This window comes from Melanotaenia boesemani, chromosome 5 (assembly GCF_017639745.1).
Source record: "Melanotaenia boesemani isolate fMelBoe1 chromosome 5, fMelBoe1.pri, whole genome shotgun sequence".
NCBI classification, from domain to species: domain Eukaryota; kingdom Metazoa; phylum Chordata; class Actinopteri; order Atheriniformes; family Melanotaeniidae; genus Melanotaenia; species Melanotaenia boesemani.
Genome location: NC_055686.1, coordinates 13,027,171 through 13,049,650, shown reverse-complemented (window position 1 = coordinate 13,049,650; position 22,480 = coordinate 13,027,171). Strand labels below are relative to the sequence as shown.

At 37.4% G+C, this 22,480-nt stretch overlaps 1 protein-coding gene across 2 annotated transcripts; it reads right to left on the bottom strand.

Moving 5' to 3' along the window:
• Positions 1–5,060: 5,060 nt before the first annotated feature.
• On the bottom strand, positions 5,061–22,472 carry si:dkey-9k7.3 (circularly permutated Ras protein 1). Of its 2 annotated transcripts, none has more exons than XM_041984742.1 (20): positions 21,272–22,472; positions 19,187–19,306; positions 18,926–18,977; positions 18,554–18,613; positions 15,700–15,831; positions 15,528–15,614; positions 15,361–15,446; positions 15,011–15,208; positions 14,658–14,702; positions 14,454–14,543; positions 12,946–13,097; positions 12,779–12,860; positions 12,384–12,511; positions 12,120–12,204; positions 11,339–11,445; positions 8,880–8,992; positions 8,575–8,686; positions 8,302–8,442; positions 6,362–6,455; positions 5,061–5,810 (listed from the first exon to the last, which is right to left on the bottom strand). In XM_041984742.1, exons 3-20 carry the CDS (start codon positions 18,975–18,977, stop codon positions 5,670–5,672), a joined length of 1,905 nt encoding a protein of 634 aa, XP_041840676.1. In that variant the 5' UTR covers positions 19,187–19,306; positions 21,272–22,472; the 3' UTR covers positions 5,061–5,669. The 2 variants fall into 2 exon arrangements, with proteins under 2 accessions (XP_041840676.1, XP_041840677.1); XM_041984743.1 differs by having other exon boundaries at positions 18,554–18,610.
• Between the last annotated feature and the right edge of the window lie 8 nt (positions 22,473–22,480).

Sequence of the window (22,480 nt, the reverse complement as noted above, 5' to 3'; positions counted from 1 at the left end):
TTTCAGTTCTGGCTTCTTTGTTTTTATTTTTCATTCTAATAGTTCCAAGACCACCATCATTCCCTCATCCTATATGTCCTCTTCCATGCTGTGTGTTGTGTTCTCTGGTTGTTGCTATGTTTCTTAACTATAAATCTGAGCGAACCACAATAACCTGTTGAGTTCTCCAAGGCTCCATCTTGGGGCCACTGCTGTTCAACCTCTACATGCTCCCCCTCTCTCAACGTATGAAATACAACAAAATATGTTACCATAACTATGCTGAAGACACACAAATTTACATAACCATCTCACCATGGGACTATCGTCTGACTGAAACTGATCAACTGCTTTTAATCAGTTAAATGAAGATAAAACTGAAATAATTAGGTTTTGGAGCCAAGGAAGCAATATTAAGAATCAGGACTCTACTTGAAACTGCTAAGATAAAAACCAACAACCAAGCCAGAAATCTGGAAGTAGTCATGGACTCAGACCTGAACTTTAGCATCACATTAAGTAAGCCGGTTATCATTTAAAGAACATATCAAGGAGTAAAGGACAGATGACTCAGCAGGATTGAGAAAAACTGAATTTATCTACTAGACTACTGTAATGTTGTCCTTACAGATCTCCCTAAAAGTCCATCAGACAGCTGCAATTAGTCCAGAATCTCCCTCTTGAGTCCTCACTAAGACCAAGAAAGTAGATCATATAACTCTACTCCTCAGATTTTTATACTGGCTTCCTGTCTGTCAAAGAATAAACTTCAAAATCCTGCTGCTAGTTTACAAGGTTGTAAACTAACAGCAGGACCAAGTATATTCTAGGGTAATGGTTATAAAGATACCAGATCCTTCAGGTCATCAGGGTCAGGTCTACTTTCTGTTCCCAGTGTCAGAGCTAAACATGGAGAGGCAGCATCAAGTTCTTCACATGTGGAACAAACTCCTAGAAAAATGCAGGTCTGCTGAATCTCTCAGCAGTTTTAAATCAAGATTAAAAACTTTTCTAACTGCTGCCTTTTATCAAAGCAACTGTTAACTTTTAGTTCTTGCATTTTGTCTTATTTTACTTAACTCTTTCTTTTTATTTGATTTCTTTAAAAATTTTGTTTAATGTACTTTTTAATGCTTTTATGTAAAATTCTTTGAACTGTGTTGTACATGAAATGTGCTGTACAAAGAAACTTGCCTTGCCTAGCTCATAACTGAAACAAACTATGAATGGGAACAATTTAGTTTAACTCATGGGAACTGAACTTTGAACTAGTTTGTGAGAAACTAATCTAAAGATCATCAGTACAGCAGGATTTTTTTTTCTGGCACATTCCACATGGCTGTTTTCATATTCTCTCACAGAACAAACAACTGTCAACAGATCGCTGTTCCCACACTTGACTTTCTGGTATTTGGCTGCGATACATTAGGTGGTGCCAAGACTGGACCTGTTTAGTGTCTCTAAAGATGGCATCATTGTGTAAATGGTACACAAAGTTTTGTCAACTAGCAAACCAAAGATTAATTGTCTCATTCAGCGTTTCTATTTTAGCCTAATTTAGCAATTATAGATGATATGTGTATTTGGAAGCATTTTTTTCCATTTAGTGCCTTATTTAATTTGTTTTATGTTTAAAAAAGAGTCACAATATATTATTTTTATCAGACTTTTAAATAACTGCTGACAGAACGACAAACAAATGAAAGAAATTTAGTGTTAGGTCTTAATGAAACTTACTTTATCCTGAAAGGAAATTTTGATGTTATATCATTTTAATAATAATAATGGATTAGATTTATACAGCACTTTTCAAGGCACCCAAAACACTTCACAAGTATCCATTATTCATTCACTCCTCATTTATACTTGTGATGGTAAGCTACATGTGTAGCCACAGTGGTCCTGGGGCAGCCAATCCGTGCCAACGGCCTCTCCGACCACCACGAATATTCATCCACTTTCACTTTAAATTCACAGATTTCTTCACTTTTTACAGGTGCACTTGTATTTAAATCCAGCTCCCTGTCTGGCTCTGTGTACCTGACCCGCACCACTACACTCCCTGTCTTCTGAGAGTCTGCCTGCTTACTGCTTTCACATAATGGTATGGTCCCAGTCGTTCCTCACTTGTGAATGGCTGCATGGTGTGCCTATCAATATAAAGGCTTGTTTCTGAAAAACCGGCTAGTTCGTGAACAACATATCAATGCAGCTTAAACTTGCTCAAGTAAAGTAGATCAGTGTTGTGTATGCATTTCAATTTTTTTTGTTCATTCTTCTTTAAAAGGGCTGTTTTACATTTATTGTAACAATCCACTGAGATATTTGCTCAAATTGTCATCCTGTCAGACTTTATTTTTTCCATGTTCTCCTCTACGACCTTTAGCCTAAATCCCTTTTCACACACCAGCTATGTTTACATGGACAAATATTTCATCTATCCGATTGAAACCAGTCTGATCAGACTCCAGCTGACATGTTTATGATGCTAGATAAAATTATCTGATCATCTGTGATTGACAGATTTAATACGATTGTAACGCTTTTCACATGTGCAATGCCTAGTATGCCTTGTTCAGAAGAAAGTTTTCTTTTTTTTTATGTTGAACCCTTTGACCGTTGAAATCCTTAACTCTTTAGTTTCCTACAACAAATGTTGTATTCACTAAAGTCTCGTTCTGTTTTGCTGCTGCATGTTTTAAAGTCTTTCCTAGAACTCTATATATCACATAACCTCCTGCCTCCCACTTACAAAAAAGCATGGAAGTCTTAACTTGACTTAAGGGTCTATCATTTTCAGATTTGTTTGGGCCATTGAATCTTCTGTTCTTTTACAGTTTTTCTCTATTGCCAAAACACAAAACCCAGTACTCTAAACCAAATGACCAGTTGCCTAAACACATTTAGTAAAACTCCCCCCCTTTTGCCACAACCACAAACACAATTCACCTGTAGACACTGTTCACAAAACCCATCCCCTTTTTCTCAAAACTCAAAACAAAATTTGCTGTGCTAAAACACATTTTGCATATAACTCTGCTCCAATATGCATTGTGAAGCTCATGTGATGCAAAATGCTACCCACAATCAGCAAAACTTGAACACAATGAACATACCTGGTGTCAATCAGTAAACACAACGACTCATAATTGAAAACACCTATTGCAAATGATGTGACCACACCTATATAAGTCAGTGCAGTTTGCTGAAAGTTCAAAAACAAAAATGGATGATGAAGACAGAAGAAGAGGAGTTTGTGTCAGAGGAGGGAGAGGAGTTTGTGTCAGAGGAGGCAGAGGAGTTCGTGTCAGAGGAGGCAGAGGAGCGGGCCGAGGAGGGAGAGGAGCAGGTCAAGGAGGGAGAGGAGCGGGCCGAGGAGTGGGCCAAAGAGGGCGAGAAGCAGTCCAAAGAGGAGCAGGCCAAGGAGCGAGAGGAGAAGGAGGGCAAGCAAGACAACGCATTTTCATTACAGATGAAATGAGAGCAACAGTCATTGTCCACGGCATGACAATGACCGAAGCGGGACAACGAGTCCAACCAAAACATCACTCTCTGCGCTGCCATGAGTTCTAGAGGGCTTCTCCACCGGCATGCTGAACTTGGTGCCTACAACACTGAGCGTCTCCTCACCTTCCTAGGAGAGCTCAGAGATGTTTTGCATGACAATGACCACCTGAATGCTCGGCCAGCAGATCACCACGACCAGCAGATTCCTGGACCGGCTGATCTTCCCATATACGTCATCCTCTGGGACAATGTTAGCTCCCATCGCAGCATCCAGGTCAGAGAGTGGTTTAACATCAATCAGCAATTCATTAATGTGTGTCTGCCACCCTACTCTCCGTTCCTAAACCCAATAGAGGAGTTCTTCTCAGCATGGCGGTGGAAGGTCTATGACCGCCAACCTTACACTAGAGAGAACCTTCTCAGGGCTATGGACCTGGCCTGTGATGATGTGGCTGTGGAGGCGTTCCAAGGCTGGGTGCGGCATGCCAGGGCATTCTTCCCACGTTGTTTGGCTATGGACAATATTGCCTGTGACGTTGATGAGGTCCTGTGGCCCGACCCAGCCCGACGACGTGATGCCTCTCCATGATTTCGGTGTCAACATACAACATACTGTGTCAATTTTCAACGTACTGTAATAAAAGAAATCGCACCCTGAACATTGTGTTCTCAATTGTTACTGTACAGTATCTATTGTGTGTAATGGATCCTCCATGGAGTTTAGTACTCATTTTTGCATTGAGTTGTGATATTACTGCATTTTCTGCATTATGTAACTATTCCCATGAAATGCACAAATCTATAGAAAATGCCCAAAACATATTTGAGAATAAATAAGGGTTGCTCAAATGCATCCTGGCAGTTGTGAAACTGTAAAAAGAACAGTCTCACACTGTGAAAATTGTGCTTTCAATTTTTTTGGTAATGTGGTTAATGATGCTCAGTAGTGTTTCCATTTTTGCAGGCCTTGAGTGGTATTTTGGTGTCAGAGTTTGCTTTTGAGCATATGAGCAACTGTTTTGGTGTGATGGGTTTGCTTTTGAGCATATGAGCAACTGTTTTGGTGTGATGGGTTTGCTTTTGAGCATATGAGCAACTGTTTTGGTGTGATGGGTTTGCTTTTGAGCATATGAGCAACTGTTTTGGTGTGATGGGTTGGTTTTGAGCATATGAGCAACTGTTTTGGTGTGATGGGTTGGTTTTGAAAAGAAACTGTGAGGTTTAGTGTACGTAGCTTTAGAAAAGTGTTTTGTGTTTAGAGTTTTGTGAAAAGTGAGGGCAGTATCGTGAAATGTGTTTAAGCAATAGAGAAAAACTGTATTATTCTGAGTAAAACTGATTTTTCTGAAAGTTGGGATAGCTTGTGCTGTCATTCAGTGAGAAATAAAATTATTTTGAACAACTTGAAACAAACTTACAGGTGAACATAGGGGGCTAATTAATGTTATGCATAACAAAGATACTATCTCCAAACCGCATGTGGATCTCAATGTCTAGAGTACTACGCTTTAATTTGCTCCTTCTCATTCAAAACAAAATTAAAATAAGTCAGTCACACCAACAGTAATAGATGCTTGTTTTTCAATGCACATTTATTAACTCGTACACACAGATGTAAGAGTCAGTAAAGAATAAGAATATCTCACAGAGATCCATATAGAGAAGTTATTGGTTGACATCATTATTAAGAAGAAATTCAAAAAGCACTTTTTAACAGTAAAGCTATTTTCTTTAACATGGAACACATGAAACTGGCTCTTTTTATGAATACATTTGCAATAATAATAAATAAAATACAGATTAGTTTGGCTACATCTCTTTAGTATGATCAAACATAGGGTGTAAATGATTTGGGACAGAGCAAATTTGTCACCTGCTAGATCTCCACATTGTTGGGTGATCTTTTTGTTGCAGGCGTTAACAATTCTGATCCCAATTTTTCCATTTATAGCTATTAATAGTTTCAAACCATAGAAGTAAAGGACAACTTTCTGCGACAACTGCGCATTACAATGTGGTAAATGAGATGATAAATCCAGGATGAAAACCCTTAAAGATTTACAACCATTGTTTACCATCAAGTCACAGTTTAACCATCCTGATAAACTCAGAATAATTGAATCTCTTCTCAGAACTCAGCAGTTTGTCTTATAGTATCTGTTTTGTGAATGGCTAATATTGTACTACATTGCCTCCATGGTGGCTTTTCTTTTCTGCTCTCTCTTCTTCTTCTGGATCTCAGCTATGGTTTTATAGTAGTTTTTGCTGATGCTGCTGGCTCTCTTCATCTGGTACACCACCTCAGCTGCTTCATCAGACAAAGTCTGCAGAAAACAGGGTGAGAAATGTGTGCTAAAGACATTTTTTAGACATTGAACAGTGTCATTTGTAACTCTAAAATGGTATGTCGCTAAAAGTTTTAGAGGTCTCTACAGAAAATGTAAACAGTGTTTTACAAAAAGTGAATGATTTTCAGATTTTATATTAACATGAATTAAGGTATGAGGTTCTGGTTGTACTCTCATGCCACAGAGTTAATAGTGGAATCAATACTGTCATCAGGGAATTAAGTGTAATTATGTAAATATCTATCTGCACCATAGCATAACTGAAAACAGAATAAAAACAGCACAATTTGCCTTTAGGGAAAAGTTATTAGTGAAAACACTGGCATCAAAATTCCACCAAAGTTAAATATTAACACAAAAATTTTCCTGTCTAAAATAGTAAAACAGTACTATAAATAAATGTACTATTAAATGTGAGTAAAAGGGGGAATAGTGTGGTGATGAAGTAATATACCCATTTGTTTATGTCACAAAATATATCAAAATTTATCAGCTAAATTCCTACACTTGTATATTAAATGCATTACCTGTGATTCTGTTGTGATGTCATCACAGATTGTAGTCATGGTTTCCATCCAGTTACCATAGATACTCTCTTCCTTTTGGATTGGCCTCAAGCTACTACAGTGTAGAGAGAGACAACACACTCACTGCAGAGATGTACAAACACTCACCACCCAGATTTGCACTTTTAACCTAAACTTGAACTAATCTTAAACACCTAATATTAAGTTAAGATTTAAGAATGTCCTTGACAAACATGTTTCTGACCCACTGAGGTTCAGTAAATTATACAACAAGCATGTTTAAACCTGAGTAGGAATACTCTTTAGGTCAATGTTGTTATTGTCCAAGTATCTGCTGTGCTCATTGCTCTGCTGCCTTGGGGTCGCTCAGCTTGCTGACATCTGCAGTTGTTTCCACAAATACAAAGTAAAAATGTTTGCAGGCTAAAAATAAAAGAATAATAATACAAAAGAATAATCTTGTCCTCACTGCATGAATTTCAGCAAATCCTGCTGCACTTTGTCACTTTGTCACGTCTTGAGAACAAGAAGTTCTGAGACCTGTACTGCAAAGTTGGATGAACAAACTCGGGATACCTCTCTGTTACCTGGGTTACCTTACCCAGATGCTCACAATCCAGATAAGCGGTACCTCGAAGCTGGTTATCAACTTGGTAATTCCACCCAGAATTTTTCCATCTTGATCAGTGCATGCTCACATAAAAGGGGTGGAGTCTGCAGCATCTGACCAATTGTCTGACTTTACCATGGAAGAGCAGACAATTCTTCAAAAATATGAAGAATATTAAAAAAAAAAACACTCATCCAGGCCAAAATCAACACTGTTGCCACAGCAACGGCCAGGAAGGAATGCTGGCAGAAAATTTCTGACTGTTAATGCGCAAATTAACAGAAATATTAGTTAATTGGACAATATGAACAGACAAGACCACTTATCACTCAGTTTCTCTGTATTTTGGCACAGATGTTTTGGGCAGAGCGTTTCCTCAGTTCCTTCCTTTCTTTTATATTTTCCATTGAGTTCTTTTGAGGTTCAGCACCACGTGTTAGTACGTTTTGTGTTAAATTATAATTCCTCACAGTGACGGCACAAGTAGTTGTATGTTCCATAAATCCATGGCTCTGCAGTTCTGCCATGTGTGACCTTTTATTATTAACCTCATTGTTTCAGGTGCAACCTTAGTGGAGCTAAGCAGACTTGGGAACAAGTCAAGAACAAGTACAAAAACATACTTACATACTAAGTGGTCAGTGACAAGGTTTTATTTCTTCATCAAAAGGATGCATCTGTCCCTAAAAGCTCTTTCTCTCCTAAGTGCTTTCATATTGATTTCTTATTTGTTTAGCATAAGTTACCATATTTACCCGGTAAGAAGTGAATCAGCGTTGTAGGATGGAAAACCCTGGATTAACCCCGAAGTTACCTCAATAAAAGAAAATCCAACTTCGTAGTACAGGCCTCAGGTCTTAAAAAGATCCACACATAAATATTTTTTACCAGATCTTAAGGTATCAAGTGCATTATGAGTAGTATTAAGATGATCCCTCGTGAGTCCCAGCATCCTCATATGATAAGTAAGATGGTAGTTATTGGTCCCCACAGTGTAATGTAAACTGGTGCTTACATGCAAAGCAAGGTTTGTGCGCCTGTACTGTACATATTTATTTATTTTTTACTTTGCTACATTAGATAACTGTGCAGTTGGCTTGTAAAAACAAACAAAACAGGTTTAAGATATTATATATTTTAATCAAAAGAGCAACACTGATCCCCCAAGGAAGACGGCAGTAACTGCAGAAACAGTCTAGTGAGAAAAACAGCGATAACTTCGTAGTTTACGCAGCTAGGTGACCTGTAATACTGTAGTTAAGTCACAATTTAGAATTCCCAATTATTTAATATTTTTAGTAAAATCTGTGAAAGGGTTCAGGACTCATACCTGAGTTGTTTGAGCAGGTCTTGTTGTGCCCTAAGTTGCTTCTGTGCTTCCTGCACTCGGCCCTGCATGGTCAAACTGGCCGAGAGCTGGGCACAGTGAACACCAAGGACTGCCATGTTCAGTGTACACACAAGAATTTGACTTGGAGAAAAGAAAGTTAAACAAAGGAATATAAATTATCTCTATACAGGAGGCAATGCTAGCAGATCATAGATATTTGAGAATCTAGTAGTCTGATACTACCCTTGCGGGTAGGAATCAGGAGATTTTTACCTGCTAGTAGCTACAGGTCGCTGTTCTGTAATGATGCGAGTGACTCTTTGTTGGTCTCTGGTCTTGAAGCTGAGCTGTAGTTGAAATGGAAGTGTCCCCCTCTGGTGAAAAACTGCCAAACATACACAATAGACCATGAGGCATTTCTGAATAACAGTTTTATGATGCTCACTGGTCATTTGTCATTTTTGTCTGGAAGTTCCCATGGTGTCAGTAACAACGTCTGATCAAAGCTGTGTGGTGGAAACTGTAGCATAACATGGTTGCCTTTAAGCTGCTAAATAGACATTTATCAACAGTCTTACCTTCTATAAAATGCGGTTTCACAGCAAACTGGAAGGTGATCTCCAGCCCTTTTGTTACATTTCCTATCTCTCTCACCAGGTTGTGATTGTTTTCATCCTCATACGGAAAATATCTGCACAGAACAACAGATGGGAACATTTATACAAATAGGAAAAACACAAAAGCATAGACATAAAAAGGGTGAAATTAGTGAGTAAAAGGAAAGTAATCAGTGTTTTTACATATTCAAACCAAATAAACACCCTGTTACATACATTATATGTACCACTGGTGTGTACTCTCAATGGCCACTTCATCAGGTACACCTGTTCGATTGCTTGTTAACACAAATAGTTAATCAGCCAATCACATGGCAGCAACTGAATGCATTTAGGCATGTAGACATGGTCAAGACAACTTGCTGAAGTTCAAACTAATCAGAATGGGGAAGAAAGGGGATTAAAGTGACTTTCAACATGGCATGGTTATTGGTGCCATAGTATTGTGGTCTGAGTGTTTTAAAAACTGCCGATCTACTGGGATTTTCACACACAACCATCTCTAGGGTTTACAGAGAATCTGAAAAAGAGAAAATATCCAGAGAGCTGCAGTTGTCTGGACCAAAATGCTCATGTCTGAGGTCAGAAGGGAATGGGCAGAATGGTTGGTAATGATAGAAAGGCAACAGTAACTCAGTTAACCACTGGGTCCAAAAAGGTATGCAGAACACCATCTCTCAGCTCACATCATCTCCAATCTTGAAGCAGATGGGCTACAGAAGCAGAAGACCACATCCAGGAGCCTGTTCCAGAAAGAAGGTTCAACTAACTCTGAGTCTAAAAGGAAACTCGGGATAACTTCCTCTGAGCTGAGCAACTTCCAAAACAGCTGCTGTGAGTTGGTTCAATCAACTCTGAGTATCTTTACCCAGAGTTTGGAACCACAATAAGAAGCCATCATCAATGGAGCCCCAATACCTGAATTCACCAAGCAAACCGTTGACAAAAAGCTAGTTACTTCACTTGGTTGGAGCACAAAGGTTTTAATTAACGCATATGGCCAATACAAAGAGGTATTTCATAAAAAGAGGAACACTGCTGCTGCTGAGAGAGAAGCATCATGGAAGAAAACTTTTACCCAAGTCAGTGTAGAAGTTTGAATTCACTGATCCACCAAACAAATATTTAACTTTATTGAAACTGTGGGTTAAAATGTGGGTGATGGGATAAAATTCTGATTTTCAGATACAGTCCCACTGGGGAAAACCTACGTATGTATGACATATGACATCTTTTAGAAAGGTAATGTATTGTACTATGCCATGATTAGATTTTTTTTTCACACTGGTTGATATACAAATCAAATATACATATCAAATATTCAGTGGCTACTTCTACATCTAGTAATTTAAGCCCCCAACAAATGCTGTTTTAACTCATTTAGTAAATGTCTTCTCACCTAATAAACTGATTCACAAGTTTTACAGTGTGTCACGTTGGATATCTACAGCCGTAGGATTTGAGTGATTGCATAACGATGCTGTGTGATGAGCTACTCATAGAGAATTTATATCACATGTTTGAGTTTTGAAAAATCTCCCTACATAAATCATTGTATATTAATTCAGCTTCTAAATCTCTGGAATTACGTTGACACAAACAACCCATGTGATAGTTGCTTCAGGTGGGAGGAGACAGGTAGAAACTCAGATTTCCTGCCAGCGAGTAGGTTTACTTCAGAGTCAGTTACCATGGTAACAGACTTGGAATAAGACTTATCTTGCTTTCTGGAACAGAAAACCCAGAGTTTCGCCCAACTCAGGTTTAACATACTCACAGTTTCAATAATACCCAGGTATCACTCCTGTCAGCCAAGAACAGAAAAACTAAGGCTACAATTCACAAAGGCTCACCAAAACTGGACAATAGAAGATTAGAAAGAACATTTCTGGTCTGATGAATCTTGATTTGAGCTGCATTCGGATGGTAGGATCAGAATTTGTTGGAAACTTGTATCAACAGTTCTGGTTGGATTTGGTTTAATGGTGTGGGGGGGATATTTATTTAAGCTCCTTAGTATCAGCTGAGATTTATTTAAATACAACAGGGAGAAAAATCTCTAAAGGATGTTTCTAACACCATTTTTAATCTATGACATGAAGGATTAAGGCCAGTGATGGGGAACATTGGTCCTAGTCCCTTTTTCCATGTGTCCCTGCTCCAACATACCTAATTCAAAATAATGAGTCACTTTACAGAGCTTAATAAGCTGTTAGATCCACTGGATGTGAATCAGGTGTGTTAGAGCAAGGACACATGGAGAACATGACCAGGGTTCCCCAGCACTGATTAAGGCAGTTATAAAAGCAAATGAGGGTCCAACCTGGCATTCGCAAGGTGTACCTAATAAAGTGGCTGATGAACATTTACTTAGAACACAAAATTAGAGCACTGTGTTTATAATGTCAGTCAAAACTCACATTCCATCAGGAGCAAGTAGGGTTGCTGTGACCCCTGTTGCTAGGACATTGTCCTTGGAGACGGACTGAATCTGTGTTGCCACATCACCAAGGGTGACAATGTTCACCTGTACAGGAGAGAGAACAAAGATTAGAAAAAATCCTGTTTATCAGTCATTGTCAAGACATTTATGTAAGCAATGCTTTAAAAATTCATTAGAATATGTTAAAATATTTTAAAGAGATACTTAAATGGATATTTAAAAAAACATAAGGGGAGTAAATAATAAGAGAAGATTGCTAAACAAATAAAAAAATAAAATTTCTTCCTTTTAAAGAGTTAAAATCATACTACGTATAACATCCAAAATAAATATGTTCTAGTATTCTGTTACTTTTTAATTTTAATAGTTTTTCATCCTTAAAGAAAAGAAAGCTTTTATAGCTGTGCACATGATAAAGGTGTGTTTTGTTTTCTACTGCAGCACACCCTTTATATGTTGCTGCAGTTATTTATGCCAGTAGAGTATATATCGAATTATACGGTCAAGTACATGGCATAAAAATAAAATAATAATAAAAAAAAAAACAAACAAAAGAACTAAAAAAACAAACAAACTATGGTATATTGATATTTCTGAAATCTCGTGTATTTTGATGAAACACTGTACTTCACATTTCAGGTGAGATGAGAACATAATAGAAAACTGCTCATTATTAAAGTATTTCTGTATCTGGAGACTTTTGCATTAAAAAGTTGTTACCTAAATATGTTAAATATACATGCGTGTGTGTGTCTCACCCTTCCTCCAGTAGCATCAGCCAGTCTCCCTATATCAGCCAAGCAACAGTCTGTTCCTTTAAAAGTCATTACTGATATTATGACTCTGAAAAAGGAGAATATAGAAATTATCATTTGATTTATTTGTCAATATTCTCCACAGTAACACACAACCGCACGGCAACTAGGAGTTTGATATTAAATTAACTAAACCGAAGACAAGTTGTTTTTATCATGAAATCTATATATTTTAACATTGTTTATCACAAAGTTGTGTGTCCTCACCCTTTCGCAACAGCCTGCAGAGCCAGCTGTCGGTAGAAGTAAGGAGTTTGGTGGGGGGAGGAGAAAGAGGGAGTTTCCTCCATCTCACCAAGTCCAATGTTGGCTTTGCCGTCGGTGCACAAAATGACCTGTAAAATGCAAAAGCCTGGAGTCTTATTTCAACTAGTTTTCTCTGCACACACGGTTTGGACAGCAGAATGGTAAAGATGGGAAATGAGGTCCAGTATCTAAGATTAATAAGCTGCTATTTTGATAAAATGACTGACAGGATCTAGATTTTATCATAGCACAGATGTACAACCACGAGACACTAGAATACCATCAATCACCTCTTCAAATTCTGCTAAAGCAAATGTGGCTGAATGTCTGATTATACCTCTGAAATCTTTACTCACCTTTGAGCCGGGGTACCTTGACGCTATGGCAACTGAGGCTAATGCTGCTGGACCAAGAGATGTAGCCCCATGTTCCCTGAGTCTGGAAACGCATAAATCTTAACCACAATGGTTCAGAGTATACGTGCTACATTTGCAAGCATTATCTGCGCATAAATTTTACTTACTCCTTGACTCTCTTAATCAGTTGTTGGGATGTTTCTGCGATGCAGTGAGGGATCCTGTAAGCCATAGCTTGTTGCCATATGTAGTCGTAGTCAACCAACGCCCAGTCCCTCAGCGTGAGAGGAGTACTAGTACCATCCCCGTAAATTACAACCTGTAAAACAAGCAGAATGAAGAGAAAGACTAATATGAATTTTAAAAGTTATAACCACACCTCATATACCTCATATATTTCATTTATTGTAGGCCAAAATATTTTCATGACAGAAACAGAAGACCAGAGGAAAAAAAAAATTTCTCAGAAATATTCATCTATTTATATAATATAATGTTAATTTTTTTCTCTTTTAAAGTTTTTAAACTTTTTTTTTTTTGCTAATTAAATTACACAGCATTTAGGGGTAGTCTTAATCATGACTAAAGTAAATGTAAATATTGCTAAACTAATAGCCTAAATAAGTAAATAACACATTGACAAAAATAGAAAGCTGCAGCATGACTTTGGTGAGTTGTGCTTTATTATCCAGAGAAGTGCATGAATGCATTGACGTGTTGTGTCTCATAACATATGAACTTTCACAATTATTAGAAATTGACAGCCAACACTTCAATATCCATTTCAGAGAATGTTCATCACAGTAACACGTCCAGAATTAACAAGTTCTGTAATCTATCTTTAACATTTTGTTTTTGATCTCTTGGTACAGCTTTTAGGCTTTGGTAGTGTTTTAGCCCTTGTATTATGTGTCTTTTTGTTTACAGTGTTATGTGTATGTTTTTTAGTGTGGTGTCAATAGTTGTTATTTCTCTTGCTCTTTGTGTTGCTACTGTCTTGGCTAAGACACTCTTTTATAAGAAATCTCAACGAGTCAATTTTTCCTGGTTGAATAAAATTGAAATAAAAAAATGTACTGTCTCAATTTCACCTGTATAGTCTGAGAACCATGTAGAGACATCAGAGTCTGGAATATGTTCATGTCTCATTAAGAAACATGATAATACTTCACTGGTGGCATTTCAACTGTGTCCCCTTCAGCACTCAAAACTCATCCATTTTAACTGGTAATAATCTCACATGCTCCATGAAGATCAAGCAGGCAGATGGTTTAAACTTCCTCCTCCTTGCACTACGTGTTGCTCCTGTATTATGACCTAGAAGTCTTTTCTTTAACATGTTGGGATCTTGGGTCCTATTTAGGGCATTACTTTGGTTTTGGAAAGCTGAAATAACAACTCATCATGACATATATGTAGAAGTGCCAGAATTACCAGCAGGAAACTTTGCATTAAAAGGAAGGAAAAGAAACCTCCACCCATTTATTATTTAAATGGCCTAATTTTCTTGGAACACACTGGATTTCTTAAACTGGGGTACATTAATTAAATCAATTAAATATTTACATTATTGTCTGTTGTAAATCATGCAAATAATCTACTAAAAGGTCAAAATTAGCTTACTTGAACCTCTGCTAATGCAAAAATCTTTTTTTCTGTGTATAGCTGATGCTACCTCATCATTGAACGTGACCAGTGCCACTCTCCTGCGAGGAGTCTGCTGCAGGATAGATGTTAGTGCCCTCTGCAGGGCGTCCTGAATACCCTGTAAAAACACAGCACAATACCATTTATTAATACCATTGCATGCCCACTTTGTAAATATTACGTAAACTTTGATTCCCTCATTTGCTATCGCACAAACAAATCAACATCTCACCTCTAGTCTGGATATGTGCACTGAGGAGCCACTGCCTGATGTAACCTAAAGAGCAAAGGTGATTTAAAGCATAACTCCATGCGAGAACTCGGAAAATATTATCATTTGAGTTTTCCATACAGAAATCCATATCTACGTGTTTGTTAACTGATTATAATCAATGTTTAGTTATTTATCATCTTTGAAAATGAGTATGATTAAAGAGAAATATCAATCCACCAGCTAAGAGATGAATAGATTAGTAGATGTTTTTTTTTCTGTAGTTTTCCTGAATTGGAAAATACAGAATATTCAAATTTATTTTAGCAAGACATCTAATTATGCTGTCCCCTGATCTTTTTACACATACACACCTCTGTTGTGACACTCATGCTGCCAGAAATGTCTACACAGAAAACAACAACTGCGTCTTCCAGGTTCTGATAGTCATCTTCACTCATGTTGGGCAGGTAAAGGTCATCACTGTGCACACCTGCACGCTGACCGACACACACTGTGGACAAACCGGCATCTACGCTGTTTTGACATCCACAGAACTCACATGTCCACACCTGTCAAAGACAAAAGGTATTCAGAATTGTTTGAATTTATTTTTTTTATTACTTTTAAGGTTTTAACAACCTTTGTAGCATAAGCAAGAAAAAAAAATCACAACTAAAATTAAGAAACAAGGCTGTAAGAATGAAAATGAGTCATCACTTACGTCCTTTTGTATGGAACTTAGACACGACAAGGCAGCACTACATTTCCCACAAATCACTGGGCTCTGGAAAGTCTCCATTCCTGAATCTGGAAGAAAAAGAAGTCAAAGTGGCATAAAAACCAAAGTAAAATGAGACCTTATATCGTTGTGTGTGTGTGTGTACTGACTTTGACTGATGTTGACCAGTTTTCCAACACTGAGAGAGACAATGTTGACGTTGGCTTTAAGCCTGCTTTCTCCTTCCAGCTTGTCAGCTGATAAAAGACAACAAAGATGTGCAGAAGTCTAATACTGTAATTAAGGTTGAAACTGTTGGAACAAAGGGCAAGGAGCACTCACATCTGGGAGGAACAGGAGGAGGGAAGGAGAGAGGGATGAGAGGAAGCTGGCAGGAATCAAGAGGTGGTAGAGGAAGGGAAGTAGGCCGAGATTTCCTCAGATGACGAGGAGGTAGCGGTGGAGGTGATGGACCTACCAGGACAAACACAAGAAATGGCTAATTCTGTAACATCAGTGAATATCAAATGTGTAAATGTACTGTAACATAACAAACAGGTCCTGCGACCTGCTAAAGCCAAACTATTCCACTTCCTTTCAGATCATGCTGTTGATAACACAGGAGGGGGCATGCATAAAGTTTGGACTCTTCTTATGAAAAATGACCCTGCTACTCTAAATTAGTGCAATTAGCGCCTGCTAACAAGTTAGCCGTAGCAGGTTTTTTATCTGATGTGTAGTGGTTGTGTTTTACCAGCGTATAAAACTTTTGTAAAATGCAGCAGCTGGCTTTATTATCATAGTCTCAACTCAACTCAGCTTTATTTATATAGCCCTTTAAAACAACCACAGCGGAAACAAAGTGCTGTACATAAATGGACAAACCAACACGTAAAGTACAAGCATTTCGGTTGACATTTCCAGTACGTATGAAACCACATTTGATATGAACAATAGTGTGCACACCAACTCAGTCTCACCTTTAACATACTCACACTTGATCAGGAACTTTGCCACCTCTGTCTTAAATACAAAAGGTACACTAACCAACACTGCATGATGTGTTGTCATGGCAACATGAGAAATATTAGATGCTTTCTTTAATAAGGTGTATATTATCGTTTCTCACCCAGTCATGACATTTTCCCAACCTTAACCAAGTTGTTTTATAATTAAACCTTAGTCAGGTACAAATAAATAATAAAGAAGAATACAGTAGTAGGGTGAAGGAAGTAAAAGTAAAGACAAAAAAAGTTCCACAATTTCATTGTGTCATGCTCGAGATTTGACTGTTCATCCCTGTCCTCCTATGTAACCCTCATATACCTTCAGTACACCTGCTGATAAGCCAGTAGAATAATGTTTTGTGTTGCATTAATATTGGCTCAGCCAGTACATTAATGTTGCATGGGATAACTGGCAATATGCAGCTGAATGGTTCCCTGCATGTCAAGAAGTTGCAGTAAAGAGCATGGAGCGCAAAGAAAACCAATGTGAGGAGCTCTTGATGAGGCATGTGATGACTTGGGTATGAGAATGTGTTTTGCACATAAAATACCACATAGAGTTCTCCTAGTATGTGTAAGTAGTAAGTGTGTTTTTCTACTCTCATGTAAACTCATGTAAAGCATGCCTAGTTACCTTCTTGTCCATGGCAAAATCCACTGTTATCTCTACAATCAAGGAGCATTTCATTCACCACTGCATTTGCAGACAAAAGTATTTTTAATGAACTCTAAGAGATTTTCAGAAGATGGTGCAGAAACATTAGGTGTTTGTTCTAAAGGCTAAATCAACATACAGCAGCTCCTTTCCAAAAACTGGCCAAAACCGTCTACTATTATTGGATTTGGGAAAGTTTCAACAACTCTAACCAAAGTCATGTGAGATGACGATCCTTGTGAAACATTGATGACTTGTCCTCCGAGAAACATTTTGTCTTGTACCATGAAAAGTTTCTTCCCAGATCTATTGTTCATTCATGCTGAGGAGCAGGGGTAAATGCAAAGCTATCTTTTCATAGTGCTTGATTTGTCTGTGCTGTATTATTAATGTTTAAAAACAAAGGGCACCATTACAATTCAGTGAGAATTGCAGTGTGCAGTAGAACAATTGCAGTTCAACCTACAAACAACACTGCTCCCAACAGACCACATAATCAGCATAAACACCAAAAACAAACTAACTGGTTTGCATTTTACTGTGCAATATCTCTATATATTTATAAATGCAATAACTGTATTTATTATATCATCAAAGTGTTTTGTGGTCAGTATTTCTTTCATGCATTTTTTGCAGTTTATTTTCACTGGTTTCTTCTGTACATTTTTGTAGGCATCTTATTCTACATACTTTATTATTCTGTATGGATTTTTCTATGATTGGTTTATACCACCGTTGCTGCAGTGCCAAAAATTTCCTTCATGATGGACTGTCTACCTCCATTTTCTATACTTTATGCATGGCTACATTCACTCAATTTAACACACATGAATGTTTCTTTTGGATGCTTCCAGAGAAAACCTGTGCATGTACGAGAGAGAAGGTGAGACCTGAACAGGGAACTTTCTTGCTGTGAGGTGACATGCTAACCACCACGCCACCGTACAGCCTGCCTGCTATTTCCATTATGCAAGTAGAGTCTGCTACTATATCAGCTTAAAAACTAACTGCACCAAAATCAATAAGTGCAGCTGATGACAAGGCCTTCAGTATTATATAACCATGAAACAGACAAACAGGCTGTTTTATGTAACATGTATTCTTATCTGAAGACCAATCTGAATATGCAGGAAGATCTCAGCTGTGTCCTCTACTTGCATGTAGAACATAAAAGATGGTGTCGAGTGTTCTCCAGGAGAGTGCATTAAAAAGAAAAAAGCAGCAGTAATGTGAAGAGCTGTATCTAAGTTCTTGTCACAGTTTTGAAACTATATTTTTTCTCTAGCTCGTGTAATTTTATTAATCTGATAGTGTGGAGTTTCCCCTGTTTAACTGCTATTTGTATCTCCCGACATACATTGCCTCTTTCTCGCTTGCATTTGCAAATGTGCCCACACACACACACCGACACACATGTTGCCTCTCAATACGTTTTCCTGTTATTTAACTTCAATACCCTTGAGAATAAAATGAACACTTGAGACAAAGCGGTTTGAAAACAGTGTTTATGCAAATGAGTGAGTAAGAAAATTACCTTCTTGCTGTTTTGCACCCGCTTTGTTGTCATATTCAGGCCTGATAAGAGAAACTCCTGTTGCGGGAAGAAAAAAAAACTCTCCTTATAACTTTTTTCTGTTATAAAAATTGCTTAAAGCTAGTGTAAATTCAATTAAAAAAAAACAAGTATCACTTTGCCTTTTCATTTCTGAGTTATGCCCAAGCAGATAATTTATTGTAAGTCAGTTATTTCATGCAAGCTGAGCAATCATTATATAACTCAAAAGGTACGATTGGTGACGTTATGGGCCGAAGGCTCAGATGTGTCGCATTCTGAATTTTCTCTGAAATGTTCTATTATGAAAAATATTTGTGGATATCGAGTGAGCTTTTTGGGGCAAGGACTCACCTGCTTCATCTGGCTCCCAGTTACACACAACATGGGTGCATGCAAACTCCATCTGAGACACATAAAGACATAAAGAAGCTTCAATATAGCACCACTTCAGAGTTTTCTTTGTACTTTCATCCAAACTATAATGCAGATATCTTTTTGTGTGAGCCAAATAATAAATAATAGGGAAGGATAAGGAGAATTTTTAGACTGTAGGAAATAGAAAAGAAATAAAATCAGCAAAATAAAAGTGAAAGATCATTTTCCTGACATTACCTTAATATGCCGTTATGTTGTTGACGTGGCAACGTGGGTCTTGATTAGCTGTTATTCTGGTTAACAGGTGGCTGAATAAAACTGCTGAAGCTTGTACTTTCTCATTTCCTGTGTCAGCAGCTGTGAGAGTACATGGGAACAACATTAACACTCCTTTATTGCAGTAATTGCATGTATCCATGCAATCTTTACATCGTCTTTACATGATTAATATCCAGGCAATGATCAATAAGGAATATTGATCATTACATGCATAATGCCGCAGTAGCTGAAGTTCTAATGCAGGTGCTGTTGAGTTAAAGCTAAAACAAGCAGTTAAAACAACAAAACTGATGTGCTATTACAATACTTGCATAATTTAAAAACCACATTTTTTTTTTTTTTATCAAACAATCTGAGAACATGAGAGACGATAAGCTGTCAACGCGTTCAAACCGACAGAAAACTCAAAGATTAAACTCTATGAATCCTTTTGATGACTATAATCAACGTCCTCGCTTCCTGGTATCAGTAATCTAGATTCTTTGGCAAGAAAGCCAAAACAATCAATTATTAATTTAATAGTTTACTCAGAATGTAAATTCATTACATTTCAGTAACTTATGCAAGTAAAATTTCCTTGTTCCTTCTTGAAGATGTCATGATTCTCCTCAAGGCCGTGTAAATATGTGTGGTGGTGTATTTTTGTTCAGTTTGTGTTTGGATTAAGACCCCTTGGTAGATTAGAAAAGCAACTTCAAAGCAGAGGCTGAATTTTTTTTTTATTACTATTTTTAATTTTTATTAAAAAAGTTTTAAATGTTTTCTGAGTCCATATTTAAAGTTTGTTTCTGTATTTTCTTTAAGTCCTACTTATAATACACATGTAATATATTAATTTGACTTTGGATGCTTCCATGTTATTTCTATGGGCCATTACAGAAAGTTTAGAAAGACATAACCCACGACATGAGGTTATGTCTGGATTGTTCTAAATGCAAATACTAAATGAATAATACTGTTATGACTTTTTTGTCTGGACACAGTGTAAAGCTTTCACCAGCCTTTTGCAGACTGACCTCAGTACAAGGACTGGGAGCAGGGTCAACACATTAACACATTTAAAAAAATACAAAAACATCTGCGTAAAAAAGTATGCTAACCCATATTGCCAGCTGGATCGTGTCAAAGGACAGTGAAGAGCCGATGCACTCAGACATGGTTGCCAGATGTGAGTAGTTTTCAGCTGCATTGAAAACTAGTCCCAGAGAACTGGGATATTTACCACATTTAGGACAGTTTTAGACCACAATTGGTGAGCTAAATTTGGGCAAAATATAGAATTAGTTTTAGCACACACAAGTCTGGGGTGTGCTTTTCAATTTTGTTTCCTATGGCAGACTAGATTTAGGCTTTTATAACACCAAACCATTCAGTATTTTGATAGCTAATAACTCTGTACATCTGTCTCCAGTTTGGTAGCATGCTAGGTTAACCCTGACCAGGCTATTAAGGTAATACTGAAGAGTAAGGAATGTTTTCAAGATGTGAAACTATTCTTTAAACACATTCACAGTTACATCCATTTGAGATTCTGGCCTTTAAACTACTACAGTCTGAATTGTTCAAAATGAAAATAAAAATAATGCACATTTTTGCACATCATACATCTTCATGGTTAAATAAGTAATTTTTAATAGATCTGTTTTCTCCTTCCAAAGAAGTGTTTGGCTTTGTGTTATAGGTCATATAAGCACAGTGTGTGTCACTGAGGAAATGTTAAAAAAAAAAAAAAAACCTTGTCAGTTTAACCACATCAGTTATAGATGAGTAGATACAGCTCGGGTTTAGACGGATAACAAACAATCGTTTATTCATTCAATTTAAATCAAGATTGTTTCATGTATGTAAGAAAGTAGGTTAAAGTTCCCTTTGGAAACATTACATTGTAATGGTTTGTTACTTTCCACAGAGATTCCTTCACAGATGTAGATCACGATGCAATAAAAGCAGAAATGTTCTTCCTCATATAAAAGCTGATGGGTCATTATTATAGTTTATCACATAGACCACACACATTGCAAAAAATAAGAAGAAACAATTTACCTTTACATGGTCTGTGTGCAGCGGTGCTGATCAAACTGAAAGCAACTGCAGCAGGTTGTAATGCGTGTGTGTGAATGTAGGCGTGTTCAAAGTCTTGAGAGGCCACACTTTGCGTGTCTATGCGTGACAGGAAGTTGGGGCTGGGTTACTTTGAAAGAACAAGAAAAGAAACTTAAAAGAAAGAGAGAGCAGAAACAAAGATTTTCATCTGTTTATTTTATAATCAGTAAAAAAATGTCATGTAATAATTTGTTTATAGAATATATGTGTGTTTCTGCTGAAGTGTAAATGAGGCAGCTGTTGGTGTTTATTCAGCTCTGACCTCTTTAAAAACACATTTCTGTATGAGAATACACACCAACACAAACACTGTGACAACCAGTTTTTTTAAAATACATTTTTATATTAATGAGATCAGTTAAACAATTAAAGTTACAGTATTTCCCACGGTGGAACATTATAAGACAAAAAGATCAAAAGAAAATATAAAATTAATCCCACTTCAACTGATTTTCTATTTCAGAGAAACATCAAATGGAGCCACTAATGTTGAAATGATCCTCCAAGTTGTGTTAATGGAAAATTTTGAACTTTTTGGGAAAGCTCTTGGCCCAAATTTACAGATATTTTGGCCATTTTACTTCTAAATCTTGTCTTTTGACTGTCCCATAAAAGTCCCAAATTATGCTAAATTAACTTTCTAAAGGTTTTCCAACAGTCATATGTGTCCTCATAGCCTGTGTATGAGGCCCAAAAAATGAGAAAATTCTGTCTTCGCTTTCACTTGCTTGCTCCACTTTTTAGCTAATGTGTGCTCAAACAGGTGAGTCTGAGATCGTTCGCTTTGTGACCTCACGAAGGGAAATAACCACTCCCCCTGCCATTGACCCCTCCCGCCCGGCTAGCTGAGCCTGCCCTCAAAAATCAGCAAGCGGGCGCCATCAAAAGCCGGATCCTCTCCCAGAAAGAGGCATAAAGTGGACAGGCACCACTCATAAACATTTAAAGGTTCAGACACAAAAACATTTGGAATGGCTGACATTAAGGACCAAGGTTGAATTTGTGGTGATACACTTTGAAAACAATGTTGTTGGACCTCTGACACCCATCTGAATTTGTTGAAAAACTGTATAATCTGGGACCTGCTCCCTTTAATTGGGAAACTGTTAAGTGTCAAATGTGTTCATGTTGCATAATTGCAAACACTAT

Coding starts and splice junctions, on each gene's coding strand:
- si:dkey-9k7.3 (XM_041984742.1), bottom strand. CDS start 18,977: ATGGAGTTTGCATGCACCCATGTTGTGTGTAACTGGGAGCCAGATGAA. Junction 14,544..14,657: donor TGCACATATCCAGACTAGAG/GTGAGATGTTGA, acceptor GTGTTTTTACAG/GGTATTCAGGACGCCCTGCA. Junction 12,512..12,778: donor CAAGGTACCCCGGCTCAAAG/GTGAGTAAAGAT, acceptor TGCATTTTACAG/GTCATTTTGTGCACCGACGG.